Raw genomic sequence first — 21,187 nt, 5'->3', positions numbered from 1 at the left:
AGACTAGAGAATAAAAGTAAAGACTAAAGAGACAATGACTTGTGGAGAAACGTAAAAGGGGTAACCGCAAAGGAAAGTAATGAAGGAAAAAAAGCAGAGGGAATAGGGATACTATAAAAGAGCAGGGAATAAAGTATTGTACTAGGAGGGAAAAGGAGAGGGAAAAGGAAAAGGAGGGGAAAGGAAAAAAACAGAGGATTAGAAAAAAACTTGGAATAAATAAAAGATATCAATATATATGTGTGCTTTTAGTGGGTAAAAGTATAAGGTTAAACTCAGATGTTGGATGTGGGGCTGGGATTGGCACCAGTTGCCACATATACCCAGGGTACCACAATACCTAGTTCAAGCACTGATATCTATCTCTTTTACCTTGCTTCGATTAAAATGTCCCCTTTTCATGTATGTATGAGAAAGCACCCCTTACGTGCCCCAGCAGTAAGGGGTGATCTGAAGATGAAATCATTTCTCCGGCCGCATTCCTTAGTATACATGGCCCAACAGAAATCTTTCTAAAAACCTTGGGAACAAGATCCCTAAACCAAATCTTTTCTAGCGTCTTAACATTTGCTCAGCTAAAGGCAGAAGGCACTTTTATTTTGCAGCCAAGATACAATCTGACTTACCATATGGAGTAGCTGTGACAGAAGTCAAGGGCGGATATGATTTGTCGGAAGAATTTGCGCGCCTCTTTTGGAGTGAGCCGGCCCTTCTTAACCAAATAGTCAAAAAGTTCTCCTCCGGACACATGTTCAAGCACCAGGTATCTAGGAAAGCAAACCAAATTATAATGACAATAAGATGAAATGTTGTTCTGCTAATGAGACATTTTACATTTTGGAATTATTTCGCCACAGTACAGGTATAGAATCTGTTATTCGGAAACCTGAAAGCTCTGAGTTACGGGAAGGCCATATCCCATAGACTCCCTTATAAGTAATAATTAACATTTTTAAAAATGATTTACTTTTTTCCCTGTAATAATAAAACTTGAATAAAGACTTTAACCGAGCTAAGATATAATAAATCCTTATTGGAGGCAAAAGAATCCTATTGGATTTATTTAATGTTTAAAGGATTTTGACCTAAGGTATGAAGATCCAAATGACAGAAAGAAGTCATCTAAAAATACCTCAGGTCCTGAGCATTTCAGATAACAGGTCCTATACCTTTATAACCAGGTAATTCAGCTTCACATCATCATTCTAACGTGAGACATTGTGGTACAAATATGCAACACTTTCAAACCATATAAGTTAAAGGAGAACTAAAGCTTAACTAAAGAAGTAGCTAGAAATGTTGTACATTATGTTTTGTGCTTCTGTACCAGCCCAAGGCAACTACAGCCCTTTAGCGGTAAAGATCTGTGTCTCCAAAGATGCCCCAGTAGCTCCCCATCTTCTTTTCTGCTGATTCACTACACATGCTCTGTGCTGCTGTCACTTACTGAGCTTACGGACAGACTGTTGATACAATGAAACACAAACCAACGGATTGACAGACCTGTTTTGCTGGAGGAGACTGGCTTTTGCAACATTGTTTAAAAAAGTAACAACCAGGAGTTAAGCAAATGCTGCTTTCAATATCAATTACAGTTACAAATATGAATTAAAAGCACTAACAATTTTCAAATAAATCCATATTGGGAAGTTGCTTATAACTGTGTTTTCTTTTATTAGGCGAATAATTATTTTTGGGGTGAATATGTCCTTTAAACAATGTTTTCAGTTGCATGATTGATGCTTTCAATTTCTGTCTCAGTTCTTGGACTTTGCGTGCAGTTAATTATCTTTTATTTGATGTCAAGTGACTGAAAAATCTGTCTTCTATTGGTCCAATCTAAAACAAGCTAATGTCTCAACTAATCAAAATAATTAATGGACGAGGTGATTGTTTGTAATAGGGTGAAGGAATGTAAGAGCTCTCTGGTCCAGTAGAAGCTCAGTATAATGTGTGAAGGAGGATATATCACTTGTGATATGCTCAGTACATTACTCAGTATGAAGGCTTGCTGTCTGAACAATTAAACAGACCTCATTAAATAGAAAAAACCTTCTGACCTGATAGTTATTCATTTCTTCTACAGTGGGGCTGCTGGGGAGGTTGGTGCCTTCATTAATATGCCGGGACATTATAATTATCCTGACCTGCCTTTATTATTAGAAGTAACTAAAGACAATTTAATTGGGAAAGAAATATGGTAGGGAAGTTTACTACTGCCCAGCTGTCCTTTATGGCCCACATATAAAATAACCCCAGGCTACTGTGATATCACAACAATCACGGAGCACCGAGACTTCCCTGTCAGAGCCGTCTAGGAATATCCCAGCAGGGATTTATTTTATTTTAATAAAATGTTTTATTTTAATACACAACTGCTTATTTTTCAATCTCTATGCAAAAAATATATTGGGGCAAATTAACTAAAGGGTGAAAAATCTAGCGGAAAATCACCAAAAAGACAATCCGCAGGGACATCGGCAATTTACTAACAGACGTAGAGGACAATTTGCTAATGTTTCACGCCCTTTCGCCAGTCATTACTCCACAAATTCATCAAAGTGCGAATTGTCCACTACGTTACCCTTTTCGCCTAGAGTTTGCTTTGCCAGATTAAACCTGGGGAACTGATAAAATGTAGCTACATCCTCCTCAATCTTGTCAGTGACATCATATCCTGTATGCCGAAAAGTCATAAAAAAAGACAAAACGCTGGTGTTTTTTCACATTTTAATGTTGGATTATGTTTAAAACTTGTAACTGTTAAATATATATTTTAAGCTCATGCCACATTTGTTATAGGGTGGGCTCATGTCTAGGACATTAGAGGGTCTCTTTTGTCTTTATTTTGTTTCCTTGGACAATTTTAATAAAAGTGGCCACTTCAAGCATTTGCACCAACATCTCTAATAAAGACGTATATATGACCTATATGTACCCGCCCTATTCAAATTGACCTGAGCGTAAGTATAATATACTCTGTTATTGTGGTATGTAGTTCTACATATTTGAACAATAATACAGAGTTCCAAATCGATTTTTGTCCCATAAAGTGAAAAAAAGTTAAAAAAAACATACCCAGTAGTCGCATCCCAAAAAGAGCCCCCAGTCCCCAGTCTATAATTTGGTAGAGTCAAGCAAAAACAAAAGCAAGGAGAGACTTACTGTTTTGCAAAAAAGAAGAGCCCAGATGATGTATAAAAAGTAGAAGATCTTTATTTAGGACACAAACAAGCCTGATGCATTTCATACCAAGGGCGGGCACTTACTTATAGGCTGCTTTGAGTAAGTGCCCATCCGTGGCACGAAATGCGTCAAGCTCCTAAATATTTTCTACTTTTTATACATCATCTGGGCTCTTCTTTTTCACGTAACAGTAAGGGGCACATTTACTCAGGGTCGAATATCAATATCAACCCTCGATATTCGACCGTCGAAGTAAAATCCTTCAAATATCAAAGTCGAAGGATTTACCGCATTTCTTTCGTTCGAACGATTCGAAGGATTTTAATCCATCAATCGAATGATTTTCCTTCGATCAAAAAAAGCTAGGAAAGCCTATGGGGACCTTCTGGTAGGTTTTCGGTGGCGAAGTAGGTGGTCGAAGTTTATTTTAAATAGACAGTACTTCGATTATCGAAAAGTCAAATAGTCGAACGATTTTTAGTTCGAAACGTTCAATTCGAAGTCGAAGGTCAAAGTAGCCAATTCAATGGTCGAAGTAGCCAAAAAAATACTTTGAAATTCGAAGTATTTTTTATTCTATTCCTTCACTCGAGCTAAGTAAATGTCCCCCTAAGTCTCTCCCTACTTTTGTTTTTGCTTAACTTCACCTAAGCGTAAGTATGTTAACAACGTTTTCTCAAGGAAGAAAGTAACGCTAGCGAAAGTTCGCTATGAAATGCTGGTGCTGACAAATTTTCGATGGCGACACTTCGCCAGCTTTCATCCGCCGAGACGTAACTTCTCATTTTAATGATGAATCGTATGCTACTAGTTTGGTCCTTGCAAGGTCGATAATTCGTTTCGCAATGCACATATATATGGAAGTCCATTATGCAGCGGGATTATCTGAGCTCTGAGAATGATCTGTTTTGCAAGGACCAAACATGGAGTAGTTTAAGGCTAGTGCCATGGCAAAGAAACACAAGACTTTGCATTTTAGTGCTGAAATCAGCCAAGTTTGTTTGTTCCAGAGCTAACACATCGGTTCCTTATGCGAACAGAAGAGGAGGCTACTGCCCACATAGGGACTGAATATCTGTGAATTTCCACAGGCCGATTTCAGCCCCAGTGTGGCACTAGTCTAAAGGGACATTTCACCTTTCATTAGACTTTTACTATGATATAGATATTCTGAAACAATTTGCACCTGGTCTTCATTTTCTCTATGTTATAGTTTTCATTTATTTAGCAGCTCTCCAGTTTGGTATTTCAACAGCTATCTGATTGCTATAGTCTTATTTGCTCTAGAAAGCAGACGTTAGTGTGAACGAGAGACAGGAATATGAAAAATAGAGGCGCTGAATAGGAAGACAAGTAAAACAAATTAATAAACAATAAAATTGTAACCTCACAGAGCAATCGTTTTTTGCTGCCAGTGTCACTGACCCCTATTTGACTGCTGGAAAGAGGCAGAAGAGGAAGGCAAATAGTTCAAAAACTATAAAAATAATAAATACTGAAAATCAACAGACAATTCTATAACATACTAAAAATTAGCTCAAAGTTGAACCACCCCTTTAATTTCCCTGAAATTAAATTAAAAAAAAAACATCTTGTGATGCTACGCTACGTGGAAAATAAAGCTAACAGAAAATAGTCATCCTAATTAATTCTAATCAAAACAACATCACACGATGTTCCTTTTCTCAGGAAATACATTTTTTAACAGACTATAGCCAGCAGGTGGCGCTGTTGTTTCATTATATTAGCAGTCTGAAAACTGCCGATATCTTGAAAGCTACAAAAAATGTTAATGTAAATAGCAAAAGTTATAAGAAGAGCGCTCTGAGGAATTATGCATTCATTTGGTTAGAGGGTTTATATTCCCATTAAATGAGAACGTACATAGACGCACATTATTATTATCCTTCATACCGAGTTGACATATTCTGCAATGCTTTACAGAGACCATCCATCACTCACACACTCACATCAGTCCCTGCCCCAGAGGAGCTTACAATCTAAGGTCCCTATCCCATTCACTCTATGGTTACTTTTATCAGGAGCCACTGAGCCTGTTTCTGGAGTGTGGGAGGAATAGAAGCACCCAGAGAAAACCTTCATGAACAAGTGCAAACTCCTTGCAGACACTGTAATGTCCTGTCTGGAGCCAAACCTAGGACCCCAGCTTCCTTTCTAGCTTCGTGATTTTTTAATTACGAATAAAGGAGAAGGAAAGGCTAAAATTAAGTAAGCTTTATCTGAAAGGTCTATATAAATACACCAGTAAACCCTCAAAGTAATGCTGCTCTGAGTCCTCTGTCAAAAGAAACACCACATTTCTTTCCTTCTATTGTGTACTCATGGGCTTCTGTATCAGACTTCCTGTTTTTAGCTTAAACCTCCAGGGCAGGGCTTGAGCATGCTCAGTTTGCTCCTCTCTCCCTCCCTCCTCCCATCCCTGCTGTAATCTGAACTCAGAGCTGTAACTGAGCAGGGAGAGACTCAGGCAGGAAGTGATGTCACACCAAGCTTATATGGCAGCTTCTAAACTTAACAAACAGAGACAGTGTCTAGAGCTGTTTACTCATGTATGGTAAAGCATTCTGCAGAATAAATATAGCACTATTGTGGCTAATTTGTTGGCAATAAACTGTCTGGGAGCTTTTCTTCTCCTTTAAAGGAGAAGACAAGGTATTTTTACTTGGGGCTGCTAAAAATTAGTAACAAGATCGCTCCTTGGGGCTCACTGGAAAAATACCAAGCCGGTGCAGTTTTCTCCTAATAGGTGCAGTATTTCTGGTAAGTAAATGTGATCACTAGTGATGGGCGAATTTGCGGCGTTTCGCTTCGCCGAAAAATTCGCGAATTTCGCGCGAAATTCGCGAAACGGCGAAAAATTAGAGAAATTCGCGAAACGGCGAAAAATTCGCGAAACGGCGCCGGCGTCTCGTTTTTGACGCCGGCGCCCGTTTTTGACGCCGGCGCCCGTTTTTCCGACACCGGCGTCCGTTTTCGAAAAATCGCGCAAATTCGCCGCGAATTCGCGCCTGGCGAATAAATTCGCCCATCACTAGTGATCACTTGGGGGTGCCAAACCCCCAGGTAAAAAGACCTTTCTTTCAACTTTAATACAGTGAATAAAAGGTACCCATACCCAGTTTTGACGGTTCCCTTTTAAACAGTTTAAAAAATATCTGCAGAATACAGTAGAGCAAAACTGCACCTCTATTTAGCTCAGATCTTCAGTCGCATTGGATGTAAGCATGCCCTTCCAGTGAAATTTCATTCTGGCGTCTGCTCATTACAGATCCAACTTCTCATCCACACTTTATAAAGCAGATCATCCTCGTTACAGAACCGCGCATAAGACTTTTCCTTTTAGAGAACCCTCATTACTGGACTTTTGTGTAATCCCTTTAGTTAACAGCCTCTTTATTGCTTGCCTCTTGTAAAACCTTTAGCACAGCTCCACATATAACAATGTTTTGACAGCATCCACTATTTCCTAATAATCGCAACGTTCTCCAAACTGACGTTTCAGTACAAATCTTTTCATGGACTGTTACTGGATATAGGGGGACTAAAAAATAAAGTTGTCAGTATCCCTTGAACTATAATGACCAGAAAGTGGTGGTGGCCTTCCCATGTCTATCATGCTACCATTTAACTCAAAGCCATGTTCTGACTTGTGCACGTTTGTTAGGCAGTATGTTGGCCAGATGATTAGTAGAAGTGAGCAAAGATCTATATGGTCCCTGTATCAAAGTGTTTCAATTAGTGTCACCACTGAGAAGCTTTAGAAGTTTAAAGGGATAAAAAAAAAATTTTTTTTCAAAATGAATCAGTTAATAGTGCTACTCCAGAATTCTGCACTGGAATCCATTTCTCAAAAGAGCAAACAGATTTTTTTATATTCAATTTTGAAATCTGACATGGGGCTAGACATATTGTCAGTTTCCCAGCTGCCCCAAGTCATGTGACTTGTGCTCTGATAAACTTCAATCACTCTTTACTGCTGTACTGCAAGTTGGAGTGATATCACCCCCTCCCTTTCCCCCCCAGCAGCCAAACAAAAGAACAATGGGAAGTTAACCAGATAACAGCTCCCTAACACAAGATAACAGCTGCCTGGTAGATCTAAGAACAGCACTCAATAGTAAAAACCCATGTCTCACTGAGACACATTCAGTTACATTGAGAAGGAAAAACAGCAGCCTGCCAGAAAGCATTTCTCTCCTAAAGTGCAGGCACAAGTCACATGACCAGGGGCAGCTGGGAAATTGACAAAATGTCTAGCCCCATGGCAGATTTCAAAATTGAATATAAAAAAATCTGTTTGCTCTTTTGAAAAATGGATTTCAGTGCAGAAGTCTGCTGGAGTAGCACTATTAACTGATGTGTTTTGAAAAAAAACATGTTTTCTGATGACAGTATCCCTTTAAGGTGGCCATAGACGCAAAGATCCTATCCTTTTGGACCGTGTGTTGAGAGTCCTGACATTTTTTGGCAGAGATTGGTCCTTTGGTCGATCGGACAGATTTGATTTTGTCCCAACAGTCCCGCCAGAGCCCATTATGCTCTCATCGTAATCCGATCGTTTCAGATTACCCCCGATATAGCCATGCCCGTTAGTGGCATATCAGGGGAAAGATCGGCTTGTTTGGCAATGTTGCTAAATGAGCGGATCTTTGCGTCTATGGCCACCTTTAGACTCCATACCAGGCAATCAGGCAATCGGTGAGTTCTGGTAGATTCCAGAGGGACTGCTGTAAGAGAGAGAGTCACTGAGAATTTGGAGCGGAAGGTGTTTGGAGCCCTATTTGCAATTGGACTGTTCTGTTGAACACTCATAGGTCAGTACTTTAAGGGGCTTATTTACTAAACTCCGAATAATAAATTCTGAAAAAATCTGTGATTTTTTTTTATATTAAATCGGACTTTTAAAAAAAAAAAAATCACGATTTTTTCAGAATTTATTAAACCCTGAGGATAGAAAAGTCAGAATCATAAAATCCGGCATCTCAGACCTGTTGAGGTTGCATATAAGTCAATCGGAGAAGTCCCAATGATTTTTTGAGGTGCCCTGGGTTTTTGGCAATACCCCGAAGTTTTCGGGCAAAATTCTTAGTTTTCGGGTGAAAAATCCGAAAAAAAATCATGAAAATCTGATTTTTCACGATTTTTTTCTGATTTTTTCCTGCATACAAAATTTGGTCTGAGCTTTTTTCAGAAAATATTGAGATAAATTCGGACTTTGATAAATAACCCCAGGGGCGTAACTATAGAGGAAGCAGACCCTGCGGCTGCAGGGGGGCCCAGGAGGTATAGGGGCCCCATGAGGCCCTAATTCATATACAATTTTAATAAATATTGGAGAAACAAGTCAACCTCTAAACATTTTGGGGGCCTGAAAAATAATTTGCTGTGGGGCCCAGTAATATCTAGTTACGCCACTGAATAACCCCCTATGAGATTTCATCGGTCAGGTGGGGTGTGTGTTGGTTACTAGAAGGTGGCCGCATTCAGAAGGCAGAGGAATGGCCCAATTTCAAATTATGGAATAAACAGAGCAAGGATGCAGAGTGAAGGCTTTAAGTGAACAGAAAGCCAAGTGCATTGAGCATGTTTTGTGAAATCTGAAATTTATTGTTACAGGCTATGGGGTTCTTCCTGTATCTAATTAACTTGATATTCACGATTGACCATTTTTGAGCAGCTGTGCCATAAACGCTTTTTACAGCATCCAGGGTCTCTACAAACGATCATCCCTGCATTAGCAATAGGCATATGGTGGACTTTCAGACTGAATAAGCATTTGCTATTCAAGTCAATGGTCGGCAGTTGAGGATAAATTTGGGTGGTAATTTCAGGGTTCCCTTGCACCACGGCACCCTGCACCTTCAGCTGACATCAATATGTATTAAAGGGGTGGTTCACCTTTGAGTTAACGTTTAGTATGTTATAGAATGGCCAATTATAAGCAACTTTCCTTCATTATTTAGTATTTATCGTTTTTTTTAATTATTTGCCTTTTCTTCTGACTCTTTCCAGCTTTCAAACGGGGATCACTGACCCCATCTAAAAAAACAAATGCTCTGTAAGGCTACACATTTATTGTTATTGTTACTTTTTATTAATCGTCTTTCTATTCAGGCCTCTCCTATTCATATTCCAGTCTCTTATTCAAATCAATGCATGGTTGCTAGGGGAATTTGGAGTCTAGTAACCAGACTGCTGAAATTGCAAACTGGAGAGCTGCTGAATAAAAAGCTAAATAACTCAAAAACCACAATAATAAAAAATGAAAACGAATTGCAAATTGTCTCAGACTATCACTCTCTACATCATACTAGAAGTTAACTCAAAGGTGAACAAGCCCTTTAAAGAAGGTACAGTATGAGCTTGGCGTCTAGTATAGAAGCACACACATATAGGAGCAAGCACCTTCATGAATGCCAATTATTTGGCCACCATTTTGCACTTTTTTGTCGCTGTTTGTGACCACATTTAGGGACCTTTATAACCCCCTTACACGTGCAGGTCGCATGGATATTTATTTTTTAATGAATTCACTTAATTCTTATATCAAGACCACAACACCACAAAAAAAAACATAAAATATAATTTGTATTAATCTGATCTTACACAAGACATCTTTCCTAGTTCCTGGCTCTGAATTGAATTTCTGATTTACACAGTTAAGCACATTTAGGGGCCCATTCACTAAGTTCGAGTGAAGGAATAGAGGAAAAAAAACTTTGAATTTCGAAGTGGTTTTTTTGGCTACTTCGACCACCGAATGGGCTACTTCGACCTTCGACTATGACTTCGACTTTGAATCGAACGTTTCGAACTAAAAATTGTTCGACTATTCGACCATTCGAAAGTCGAAGTACTGTCTCTTTAAGGAAAAACTTCGACCCCCTAGTTCGCCACCTAAAAGCTACCGAAGTCAATGTTAGCCTGGGAAAGGTCCCCATAGGCTTTCCACGTTCTTTCTGATCGAAGGATAATCCTTCGATCGATGGATTAAAATCCTTCAATCACGCAAAATCCTTCAACTTCGATATTCGAAGTCGAAGGATTTTAATTCGCCAGTCGAATATCGAGGGTTAATTAACCCTCGATATTCGACCCTTAATACATCTGCCCCTAAGATTTGTAACTCCTATGGGTAAAACTGCGTTGCTTTAAATTGGCTGTTGCCTTATAGTCGTCGCATGTTAAGGGTTGGGATTGAGAATTATAAATCAAGCAACCCTAAAGGGTAAAATATAGTGATAGGCGAATAAATTTGGCAGGCACGAATTCGGGGCGAATTTCCACAAATAAATTTGCGAAACATTATTCAGACGCCCAAAGACTTTAACACCAGGGTGATAATTGACACGTTTGACACGAGTGTCAAAATTCACGTTTGGAAAATTTTCGCCAGTCTGCGAATTCCGTGGGAAATGCGCAAATTTTTCACCTAAGCAAAGCAGGAGAAATTCACCCATCACTTATAAAATATAATCCAATTACTCCAAACAATAATAATATAAATAAAAATAACACAATAACTTTATTAATCATATACAATGGAATAATAACAGAGTGGGGTCATCATATTTTGTTTCATATTTTGTTTAAGGCCAAGAAGCAAAATGCATTCAGTTTAGCAAGGGACTGCCATTTTACATGCAATGTCCAAATGTTCTCAGAAAAAAACTGATAGTTCCATTTAATAGAATAATAAACACATTATACTATATCATGAGGGGTCCCTTGGGGTATAGAAATGTCACTACTTAGCTTATTGCAAGATCTGTACATCATGATCTAAGGTTTCCAATAAGCAGAAAGGGAAATAAGTAATATTTTTGTTTGGCAAATAGATGGTTTTCCATGGTAGAGCTTATAACTGTATACTTACATTTATCAGCTGGTCCCTGATTTTAGGAGCCTTACGGGGGAATGTAACATCACGCGCAATCGCATAAGCTGTTCGCAAAGCGAATTGCGAGTAGTTTGCGCACGAGAGTGGGTATGTAATAATATGCTTTGCGACTGTTCTGCTACATTTGCAACTGTTTCCGCCATTGCGAACTTTTGTTATTGCGCTCTATTGCGCTGTTGCGCTATCAATGTAATAAAACTTCTTATCGCAAATTGCTTGGTTTTTTAACGAGTCGTGTCTGTAGTCGCTGTTCAGCGCAAATGTTATTCGCAATCTAATCGCAATGTAATTGTGTTCACGTGACTTTGCTATCAGTGTTGTGAGAAGAAGGTGTATGTACAACTTTTGCAGAAAGATATTCGTGGAGCAATTCCACCGTTCGCATTGCGTACGTTTTTTCGCTATTCTTCATGTAATTTAAAAATGTGGTCAAGTTATATGTGGTAAAGATATATGTCAGCATTTTTTTTTATATATGGTAAAGGTATATGGTTATTAGTTTTTTTCCAGTGAAAACATCTTTCATTGCGGCGCATCTTATTTTTGCGTTTGCTACTGTTTTGTGCTTATGTAATAAATCTGTGCGAAAAATATTGCATTCCGCTTAGCGCAAATATACTCGCAAAAGTGCGAATGTGTGCTGCGATAACGCCAAATATTACATTTGCGGGTAAGTCTGATTAAACCATTATTCTTCCTCTATATTGAACAGCGTTGAACACTACCACCTCATTAATCTGAATGGTCCAAATGATACACAGGTATGAGATCCGTTATCTGGAAACCCATTATCCAGAATTATGGAAAGACCATCTCCCATAGACTCCATTGTAATCAAATAATCTATATTTTTAAAAATGATTCCGTTTTTCTCTGTAATAATAAAACAGTAGCTTGTACTTTATCCGAATAGTGATGGGTGAATTTCTCCCATTTCGATCCACCCAAAAATTTCCCCCTTCAATTTTGGACGCGTGTCCGAAAAGTCGCTTGCGTCAATTTTGATGCCGGCGTTAAAGTCAATGGGCCTCCGAATAGTGATTTTGAATTGAGTGACTTCTTGGACACACGTCCAATATTTTGACACCGGAGAAATTTGGGGAAATTCGCCGCAAATTCGCCCATCACTAGAGCCAAACTAAGATATAATTAATCCTTATTGGAAGCAAAAACAGCCTATTGGGTTTATTTAATGTTTACATGATATTCTTGTAGACATAAGGTCTGAACATCCAAATTACAGAAAGATCTGTTATCCCAAAAACCCCAGGTTCCAGAGGATTCTGGATAACAGGTCCTATACCTGTAACTGAATACATGAAGGCAATGTAGAATGATACATCAGGAACAATCTTAGTAAAATGTAATAATACGAGGAAAGTCTCATGCAGTGTAGTCACTGTTCCAACTGAATGGAATTAGTCAATCTAACTGATGACTGGTTGCTATGGGTTACAGAAGAGGGGCGAATTTCTTTTATTAACATCTTCCTACCCAATACTTAAGTTTAAGGGGTCTAGCGTAATAATAGAGTGTATTCCAAAACTTTATAAGGAGCACAAAGTAATGTAAGTTTTCTGAGCATTCATGAATCAATGAGGACATCAGGGACATCAGAGAAGAGTTACAGACACATCTCTAGTGAATGGGTAAGGTAAGTGCCCCCTAATACAGACCTATGTGTCAATGCTGACTTTATTTATACTGAGTAGGGTTATTTTGGATACATACTGTGACTTCTGCTCTCATCTATATCCATGTTCTTGTTGAAGCAATGACTGCAAATTGGCTGCATAATCTTGCCCTGCGACACCTCGTTTGTAAAGCAAATCAGCTCTGACTGTCCATAGCAATGCAATATGGCTGAAGCAGCTACACTTTATGGATTGCAGTATATCAATAAGTTACAGAATGAATGTCGAGAACAGCTCGGAAGCCTGGTAATAAATTCTCCATGCTCTTGTGAGAAACATAGTAACATAGTAAGTTAGGTTGAAAAAAAGACACACGTCCATCAAGTTCAAACTTTTAAGTCTATATATAATCTGCCTAACTGCCAGTTGATCCAGAGGAAGGAAAAAAAACCCCATCTGAAGCCTCACCAGTTTGCCTCAGAGGGGAAAAATTAATTCCTGACTCCAAAATGGCAATTAGACCAGTTCCTGGATCAACTTGTACTATGAGCTATCTCCCATATCCCTGTATTCCCTCACTTGCTAAACACCATCCAAACCCCTTCTTATACCTATCTAATGTATCAGCCTGTACCACTGATTCAGGGAGACAATTCCACATATTCACTGCCCTCACTGAACATAATAGAGCTTACCCTCCATCGTAGCCACGTAAATGTCACATGGCTGTAAACATTGCAACAGCAAACCAATACTGTTCATCTCTCAGATAAAAATCCATAGTTTAAGATTTAATGTGTGCGTTTAATCAGTGTATTTCTTAAGATTTTAATCTAGGGGGTCAAATCACTGAAATTATTAGTGGTGACAGTGCTTTGCACAGAAAGGGTTAACAAGGCAGGTACAAATATTATGAGGCACAATATGCACAATTGGCTTGGTCATTAAACAAGCTGCTATTTACCCAAATAGACCACCCACATCATGAGCTGAATTGGGATCATCCAAATGGGCTTCAAACTGGATCGTCCAGAGCTCCAAAGACATAAATACCGCCCCTTAACCAAGCAGGGCTGAAAACCATGATTTATATCTACACAAGCTCACACAGATATGGAGTAGAGAGTCAATCATCTGGGTTCTATTCACAGGCCAACAGGTTCCCACCTCGGTCATTTTTGGACTTATAAGACTAAAATGAATCAATATTAGGGCAATGGCTAAATCAGAATAGAGAAGGAGAAATGATAAAATTCCGCACACCAGACTGCTTAAAAACCAAAATCTTTATTAGTCCATGGTAAAAACACGCTGCATGATTAAGGGCAGCTGTGCCCAAAACGCGTCAAGCTAAACCATGCAACGTGTTTTTAACATGGACTTATAAAGATTTTGGTTATTAAGCAGTCCGGTGCGCGGAATTTTACAATTTCTCCTTCTCTATTCTGTACATTGTGGGATGCCAAGTTATTCCTGCACTCGGTCGTAAGTTACAGGCTGATAACTACACAACTGCGGTGAGTCGGAGTGGTTATATTTTCTCTAATCAATGGCTAAATCACTTCTGATTTTACTAGTATGATAAAATGAAGGTGGACTGTTCATTAAAAACATCAGTGATCACAGATTAAATAATTGTCCCAAATACCTGAAAACCGGTTCTAGCAATACAGAAGGAGGGAAAGGAAGCTATCACCTGATTATCACAGGGTTCATTACCTCTTTCTTGGTAATAATAATAAATGCTAGATTATATGCGTGGACACAAGTAAATACCACTTCTCCATTGATTAAAATTTTTTGATTTTTATGGTCCCTTGTTTCTCTAGATGGTCAAGCCCAGATTTATGGTGAGGCCACAAAAGCCCAGGCCTAAGGCGGCAAGATTTTAGGGGCGGTATGCGTCCCAGTCACAATCTAAGGATCATTAGCGACAGGGCAGCCATCAGGGGTGGACAGGGGGGAGAGTTGTAGGGGGCCCGAGGGTAAGGGAGGCCTGGCCACGCCGCTTTTTCTTGATTATCTGGGCCCCCCTGCTTTCTGAGAGCTGCTGATCTTCTGTCCATTACTTCCCCTTATTGGTCACTGAGTTTAAGTCCCGGGTGAGCTGCTCAGGGATTGGATAGCTGAGGTTTGAACTTCTCCTCCAGCTCATCCAATCACCATGCAGTTTTACCAGGACTTGAAATTCTGTGACCAATAAGGGAAGAAAATGTTGTCACTGGAAGAAGATGCAGCCACCTGTGCTCCCCTCCTCCCTTCTGTAGTTGGCAGATCACTGAAAGCAGGTGGGCCACACTAATGAAGTAAGTGTAACATGGCAGGGCCCCCCTAAATGTAACCCTTTGAGGTCCCTGTTGTGTGGTGGGGCCCTGGGCACCAATTTTTTTTAAACTTCTGGGGGGGGGAGGGGCACCAATTTGTTTCCCCATGTGGGGTCCTAGCCACCAATATTTAATGGGAGCTCGTAAGTCTTGCCCTAGCTACAGACAGACATGTTCATGGTTTTTTAGCCTGTCTTTATTATTCTAGTCATGGCATACTTTCAAATGACTCATGAAAAGAGAAATCATGTGTATGTACAACTCAACTCCCTGTTCTTCTACATTATATATCTTTGATCTTCTGGATGGTGGACAGTTTAAAGGACTAGAATGCTGTAGGAGGAAAACCTCTGCTCGGATTAAAACCACAGTGCAAAAAAAATGCATGGCTGGTTGTTTAAAGTAAACATGTCACTAGTACAACCATTTGATGTCTAATCCAAGTTTAATGAGTCAGTGCTTCAGTGCTCTATGTCTTCAGGAGGCTGTGATAGCACCAAAGCTTTTCCTTGATTTACACTTACGCACGACATATGTAGTGTGATATTGTTACTTATTCTGAATGGTATGGCTATTTGTAACAGCAGTCATCAATGCTGAGCTCAGTTTATTTCAGTATAAGACTATTTGTAGAGCAAGACTATTTAAGTGGAAGAGTTTTAATATATTATGCTGTAACCATCTTTGGGGTTTGAACCACTATATAAGACAAAAGACAAAAGAAAGGACCTTTGACCTAACTTTTAGTATGGCGTAAAGAATGATATTCCGAGACAATCTGCAATTGGTTTTAAATTTTTTATTATTTATGGTTTTTGAGTTATTTTGCTTTTTATTCAGCAGCACTCCAGTTTGCAATTTCAGCATTCTGGTTGCTAGTGTTCAATTTACCCTAGCAACCATGCATTGATTTGAATAAGAGACTGGTATATGTATAGGAGAGGACCTGAATAGAAAGGCAATTAATAAGAAGTAGCAATAACAATACATTTGTAGCCTTGCAGAGCATCTGTTTTTAGTTGGGGTCAGTGACCCCCAATTTGAAAGCTGGAACAAGTCAGAAGAAGGAAAATAATTCAAAAGCTCTATGTGGTTGGAGCATTGCTAGCCAAAAAGATATCCCACTCAGAAAAAGAAACACCGGCACTGTCAAGCATTAAAATACTTAAACTTGTGTATCTTGAATATTTTTTCTGCCATTTTTCTATAGACTTTAAATGCCAACTCTCTTTCATTTTACATGATGTGACCCATACACATTTCTCTTAATTTGTCATTTAAATATAATGATGCACAGACACCATTATAAACATCATTGTAGAGCTTGCATGAAGCCATGCATAGGAGAACAAGCAGCCTGCTGCTTCTTTATAAAGGATCAGCAACCCAGAAAAGCAATAAAAGAAAGATGAATTTACAAAACATCCAGATTACTTAGCAAAGCTGGGACACACCGCCCTAAGCACCAACAATGCATGCTCTCAAGCCAACAAACACAAATGCCCAAAGCTCAGCAGGCTGGAGGAAGCAAAGGAATTCTGTAAATACCTACAAATATTTCTTATTCTCATAGACATCATGAAGCTTGAGTACGTGGGGGTGTTCAATCAGCTTGAGGATCGCAATCTCTCTTTCTACCTGTAGGAGAAGAATAAACAGACAGGTCAGGGCTAAGAAAGAACATCCAACGAAAGTGGTGGAACATGGTAATAGCTAAGTTATTCTTTCCCCTTCTTTATACAGAAGAAATTATAAAACTGCATCCACTTAAATAGCTTAGACAGGCACCTCAGATAAACCAGTGACTCTCCAACTCAATGAACAGCCTTTTTTTTTTTGCAATTCTGTTGGTCCACAACGATCTAGAGAGATATTCTCATCTTCTACTGCACTAAAATAGATCATGTCTCAAGTAACTTTTTTTTAGAATGGAGAGCCAAAACGATTTTCTTGTAGTTTCAGAAGTGACTGAATCTATGTCACATCTTAACATGTTTATATTGTGCATGGTGATTCGACTACACTAGGGCTAATCAATGTGGTGTGAGTGAGCTAAGATGTCCATGAACCCTGATGATACAGATCAAATTAAACAATGAATGGAAGCCTTCTTTATGAGATTTGCAACTATTGTAAAATACACTTTTACACTTTGTTTTAGCTAATACTTGAGTAAGGTCTACAATATGATAAATATTGGTGATTTTTCATTACTTACTGTATATAGCTGGTGGTCCTAAAATTACTGTACCCATCCATCAATAACTGATGTAGGGAGGTGGGTTGGAACCCTTGTATATAGTGTTGGGTGTCATTTGAGTCTCAAGGATGTTCCATCTGCTGCCAGCTACAGATTCTAAATAGCTAGAGGCAGTGAGTGTGAAAGGTCTGGGTTTTTGGCAATTTAACCAAAAGAATGAGCTTCAATTATTTCCATTCAAACAAAAAAATCAAAGTCATAGGGACGAGCAGTAGGAACTCGTAGCCAGAATTTGTGTTCCAATCTCCAGCTAGGGCTGCAGGATAATTTGCATTGATACCGGTATACAGAAAATGAAAAGTAATTGTGCATTCCATGCGTCTTTCTTCATCTGAGTTAGTGTTGTTAGTGATAGGAATTAGCTTGTTTACTCCTCCACATAAATACACATCTAGTCAAGCATACAAGGTGCCTTAGATACACAGATTAGGCAATGAATAATCATAAATATCTTTTAATGAGGAGAACATGCCACTAGTCCATTCCCTGTCCTGGGGATATAATTTCAGCATGAACTAATTTCTTCTTGTAATTCAACCCCCCCCCCCAAACCATACTCTTGGTATGCTCCTTAGTGCTCAGTTACACCAACCCAGAGATAGTAATCATGGCTCAATGTCATCAATCAATAGATTTACCTTCCTCTTCTGCAGTGATTTGTAGTCGGCTCAGCCACCCTATAGGTTAATCTTGTTAACTCAAGGGTAGCATGAAATGTATTACAAAATTTGTATATGGCATGACTGAGCTAGGAAACGTGCCACAGTGCAGATCCTGCTCTGCCGAGGACACCGACTACACTAGACCAAACCATAATGGTATTATGAAGCAAATATATAGACTTGGACATATGTGTGAAATTATAAACTAACAAGCCCTCAAGGAAAGGGATTTAAACAAATGTTCGTACGGATGCACCAGATGTTATATCTGCTCATCTAAGAGAAAGAGTTAGGTCTTCAAGCTTACACAAGCTGGAGAATAAAGAAACACATGCAATTTATTGTCTGAAAAGAGTCCTAAGGTCCATCAAGTCTTCCTAAAACTCTCTGTATGTGTAGTGTTGGTTAATTCGAATGGTCAGTTACCTGGAAGCAGATCAGCCATTCCTAAGCACGGCAGATGACAAATCCACTACGGTCAATATGGCGGCACGTGACTGTAAAGGTTAGAGGTCACACTCAACTCTGATCCCCAATATAACCCTATGGTGCCCCCAACAATTCCCTGTTGCCCTAACCCCCTATAGCAAGCTGTTATCCTGTTAAAGAAGGTTCTTCTGCATCTAATAGCCCTTGAAGACTTTCCTCAATAAATGTAGCTGGGCACGGAAGTGAGAGTAGCCCATTTTTGGAGAAAATTATATTGTTCTAAGCTTGTAGTCATTTTTCTCTTATGTCACCCAAGTGCCACTTGTAACATAGAGAAGATTGAATTCAGAGATTAAGTGACAGCCTATTCCCCATTACACTTCTGTTGACCCAGTGGAAGGCAAGAACATGAAAAGAAATTGCTTCTGTGTATGGACACGGCTTAGCATCCCACGCCTAAAATACATGACTGCCACTGTATTAAAACCAGCGACTGTGACTTTCCAGTTGTACTTCCCCATGTCTCCATCAGCCACTAAAAAAAAACATTTAGATGATAAACTACATACACCAGGGCATGTCAGAAACTAACCTCTACAGCTGCAAGTTCTATAGCACTTAGTCTTGTGACACAGCCAAATGAGAGTCCTGGGTTTAACCAGAAGTGCTACGGTAGCCTGTTGGGATCATTGTGTCAAAGCACACTTGGGGGCTACACAGCAAAAAGTACAGGTTCCTCCTGGTCCAAAAAACCCATAACATCTTACTCTGACCAGAAGATAACTGCTGGTTTCTACGGGATACTCCACTTGTGCTTGTGTTGGTTTCTGAGTGCTATACACTTCCATCTTGCTTTGGCAATTTTTGGACAGTCATCTTTCAATACCTAGGGAATACTTACATAAGATAATACTACTCTGTACATTTAAAGGGTATTCAATGTCACCAAAGAAGTCTGGAGGCCTATTTGGCTTTTAGGCATATATGTTGCTCTACACCAGTTACTCCCAAACTGTAAGCTTTTCCAATACTTTCAACTTATATTAAAGGAATTTGAGATTTTAGGCACTCCACAGTGATTCTAGTTGCTTAACTGTCACCATGGGAAGGTTCTTTAGAATAATGTACCAGTCTTGGGTATTGTTTGAAGAGCATTGTCATATCTTTTTATTCTCCCAGGAGTACCCTGCACTAATTCTAGGAGGGTGTGTGCACGGTACAGATATGTTGGAAAAGTATATTATTGTTAAAGGAGAACTAAAGCCTTACTAAATAAGTAAATAGAAATGTTGTACATTTTGTTTTGTGCTTCTGTACCAGCCCAAGGCAACCACAGGTCTTTAGCAGGGAAGATATGTGTCTCCAAAGATGCCCCAGTAGCTCCCCATCTTCTTTTCTGCTGATTCACTGCACATGCTCTGTGCTGCTGTCACTTACTGAGCTTAGGGACCCACTCACAATATACAGTACACATAGAATAGAAATGTCACAATATAAGGCTGATTAGTAATTAATACAGATAATTACTACATGGCAGCACAGAAACCAGTGCAATTAGCATCAGAATGTAATAATCAGCAAACCTGTAGCATCAGCTTATATTACAGGGGAAGCTCATTTTCTACTGGATAATTAGTGACGAGCCCTAAGCTTAGCTTCTCAACAGCCAATCAGAGCCCACTGAGCATGTGAGTGTCACAGACACTTTCCAAGATGGTGACCCCCTGTGACAAGTTTGAAGTCCTGGATCATTGCTGCTATTGACAAGCTGAAACTTTAAGATGGTGCAATAGATTAAGTATATAAAATATGGCATTTTTAGACATATTCATTTTCAGGGTTTAGTTGTCCTCACCCAAACCAGACCGGGGATGCCTAGTCGACTGGAAGGATATGGCGGTGAGAAAGCAGTACCCAGGTGAGTGAATTTTATGAAGAAGATAAACACCAGCCTGGGGTAGTAGGTAAGGGGCTAATAACTTGGCACCACCACTTTTCTTTTTTTTTTACCTTACCTTCTTCATTAAAGTGTATTGGAAAGTTGTGCCAAAAAATAGCTGTGGGGCAGACCCACCCCCTCCCCGACAATAGATGGTATTGTAAAAAGTAATCTTTAGAAGAGCGTGAAGATTCTCAAATGTACAGTAGTGCTGTATTATTCTTAAGAACTTTGTGATTAAAACCAATGGAAAGAAATCAGATTTTGGTACGAAGGAAACGGTGTTATTTAACAAGGTTACAGTGGACAAATAAGTGGGTCAGGGGCACATATATATATATATATATTTATAGTGAAATCAGAGCTGCTGTGAAATTCTCTCCCTGACTTGCATTGCTGGATACAATACATCATTTCAGAAAAGGATAAGATGACGTTATACCAAGTCACAAAACACAAGGCTACTGGTAAAAACATTCATAATAAATGAGTCAGACGTTGGTTTGATCAATGAAGAGTTTTCCCCCATTCTTTTGAAAGCTGGAGATGCTTTTTTGAACCACTTAGGATTTGAGAAAAGGCTTGATTTCAATGGGCATTTGTGAGAATAGGAGCTTTTCCTTAAACAGGTATGAGACCTGTTATCCAGAATGCTCTGGACCTTGGGTTTTCCGTATAGCGGATCTTTCTGTAATTTGGATCTTCATACCTTAAGTCTACTAGAAAATCATGTAAACATGAAATAAACCCAATAGGCTGGTTCTTCTTCCAATAAGGATTAAGTATTTCTTAGTTTGGATCCATTACAATGTCCTGTTTTATTATTACAGAG

General features: G+C 39.2%; 1 protein-coding gene across 5 annotated transcripts in view; it reads right to left on the bottom strand.

The window, feature by feature from the left end:
* Nucleotides 1-21,187, bottom strand: part of LOC108697808 (serine/threonine-protein kinase BRSK2) — a 172,969-nt gene that overhangs the window by 50,591 nt on the left and 101,191 nt on the right. For all 5 annotated transcript variants that reach the window (XM_041571622.1, XM_041571623.1, XM_018228237.2 and 2 more), the window contains exons 3-4: nt 16,618-16,703; nt 627-767 (exon numbers count right to left, since the gene is read on the bottom strand). In XM_041571622.1, coding sequence (XP_041427556.1) covers nt 627-767; nt 16,618-16,703 — 227 coding nt within the window. The remainder of the gene's footprint in view (nt 1-626; nt 768-16,617; nt 16,704-21,187) is intronic.

This window comes from Xenopus laevis, chromosome 7S (genome assembly GCF_017654675.1).
Source record: "Xenopus laevis strain J_2021 chromosome 7S, Xenopus_laevis_v10.1, whole genome shotgun sequence".
NCBI lineage: Eukaryota > Metazoa > Chordata > Amphibia > Anura > Pipidae > Xenopus > Xenopus laevis.
This window is presented reverse-complemented; position numbering and strand designations above follow the sequence as displayed.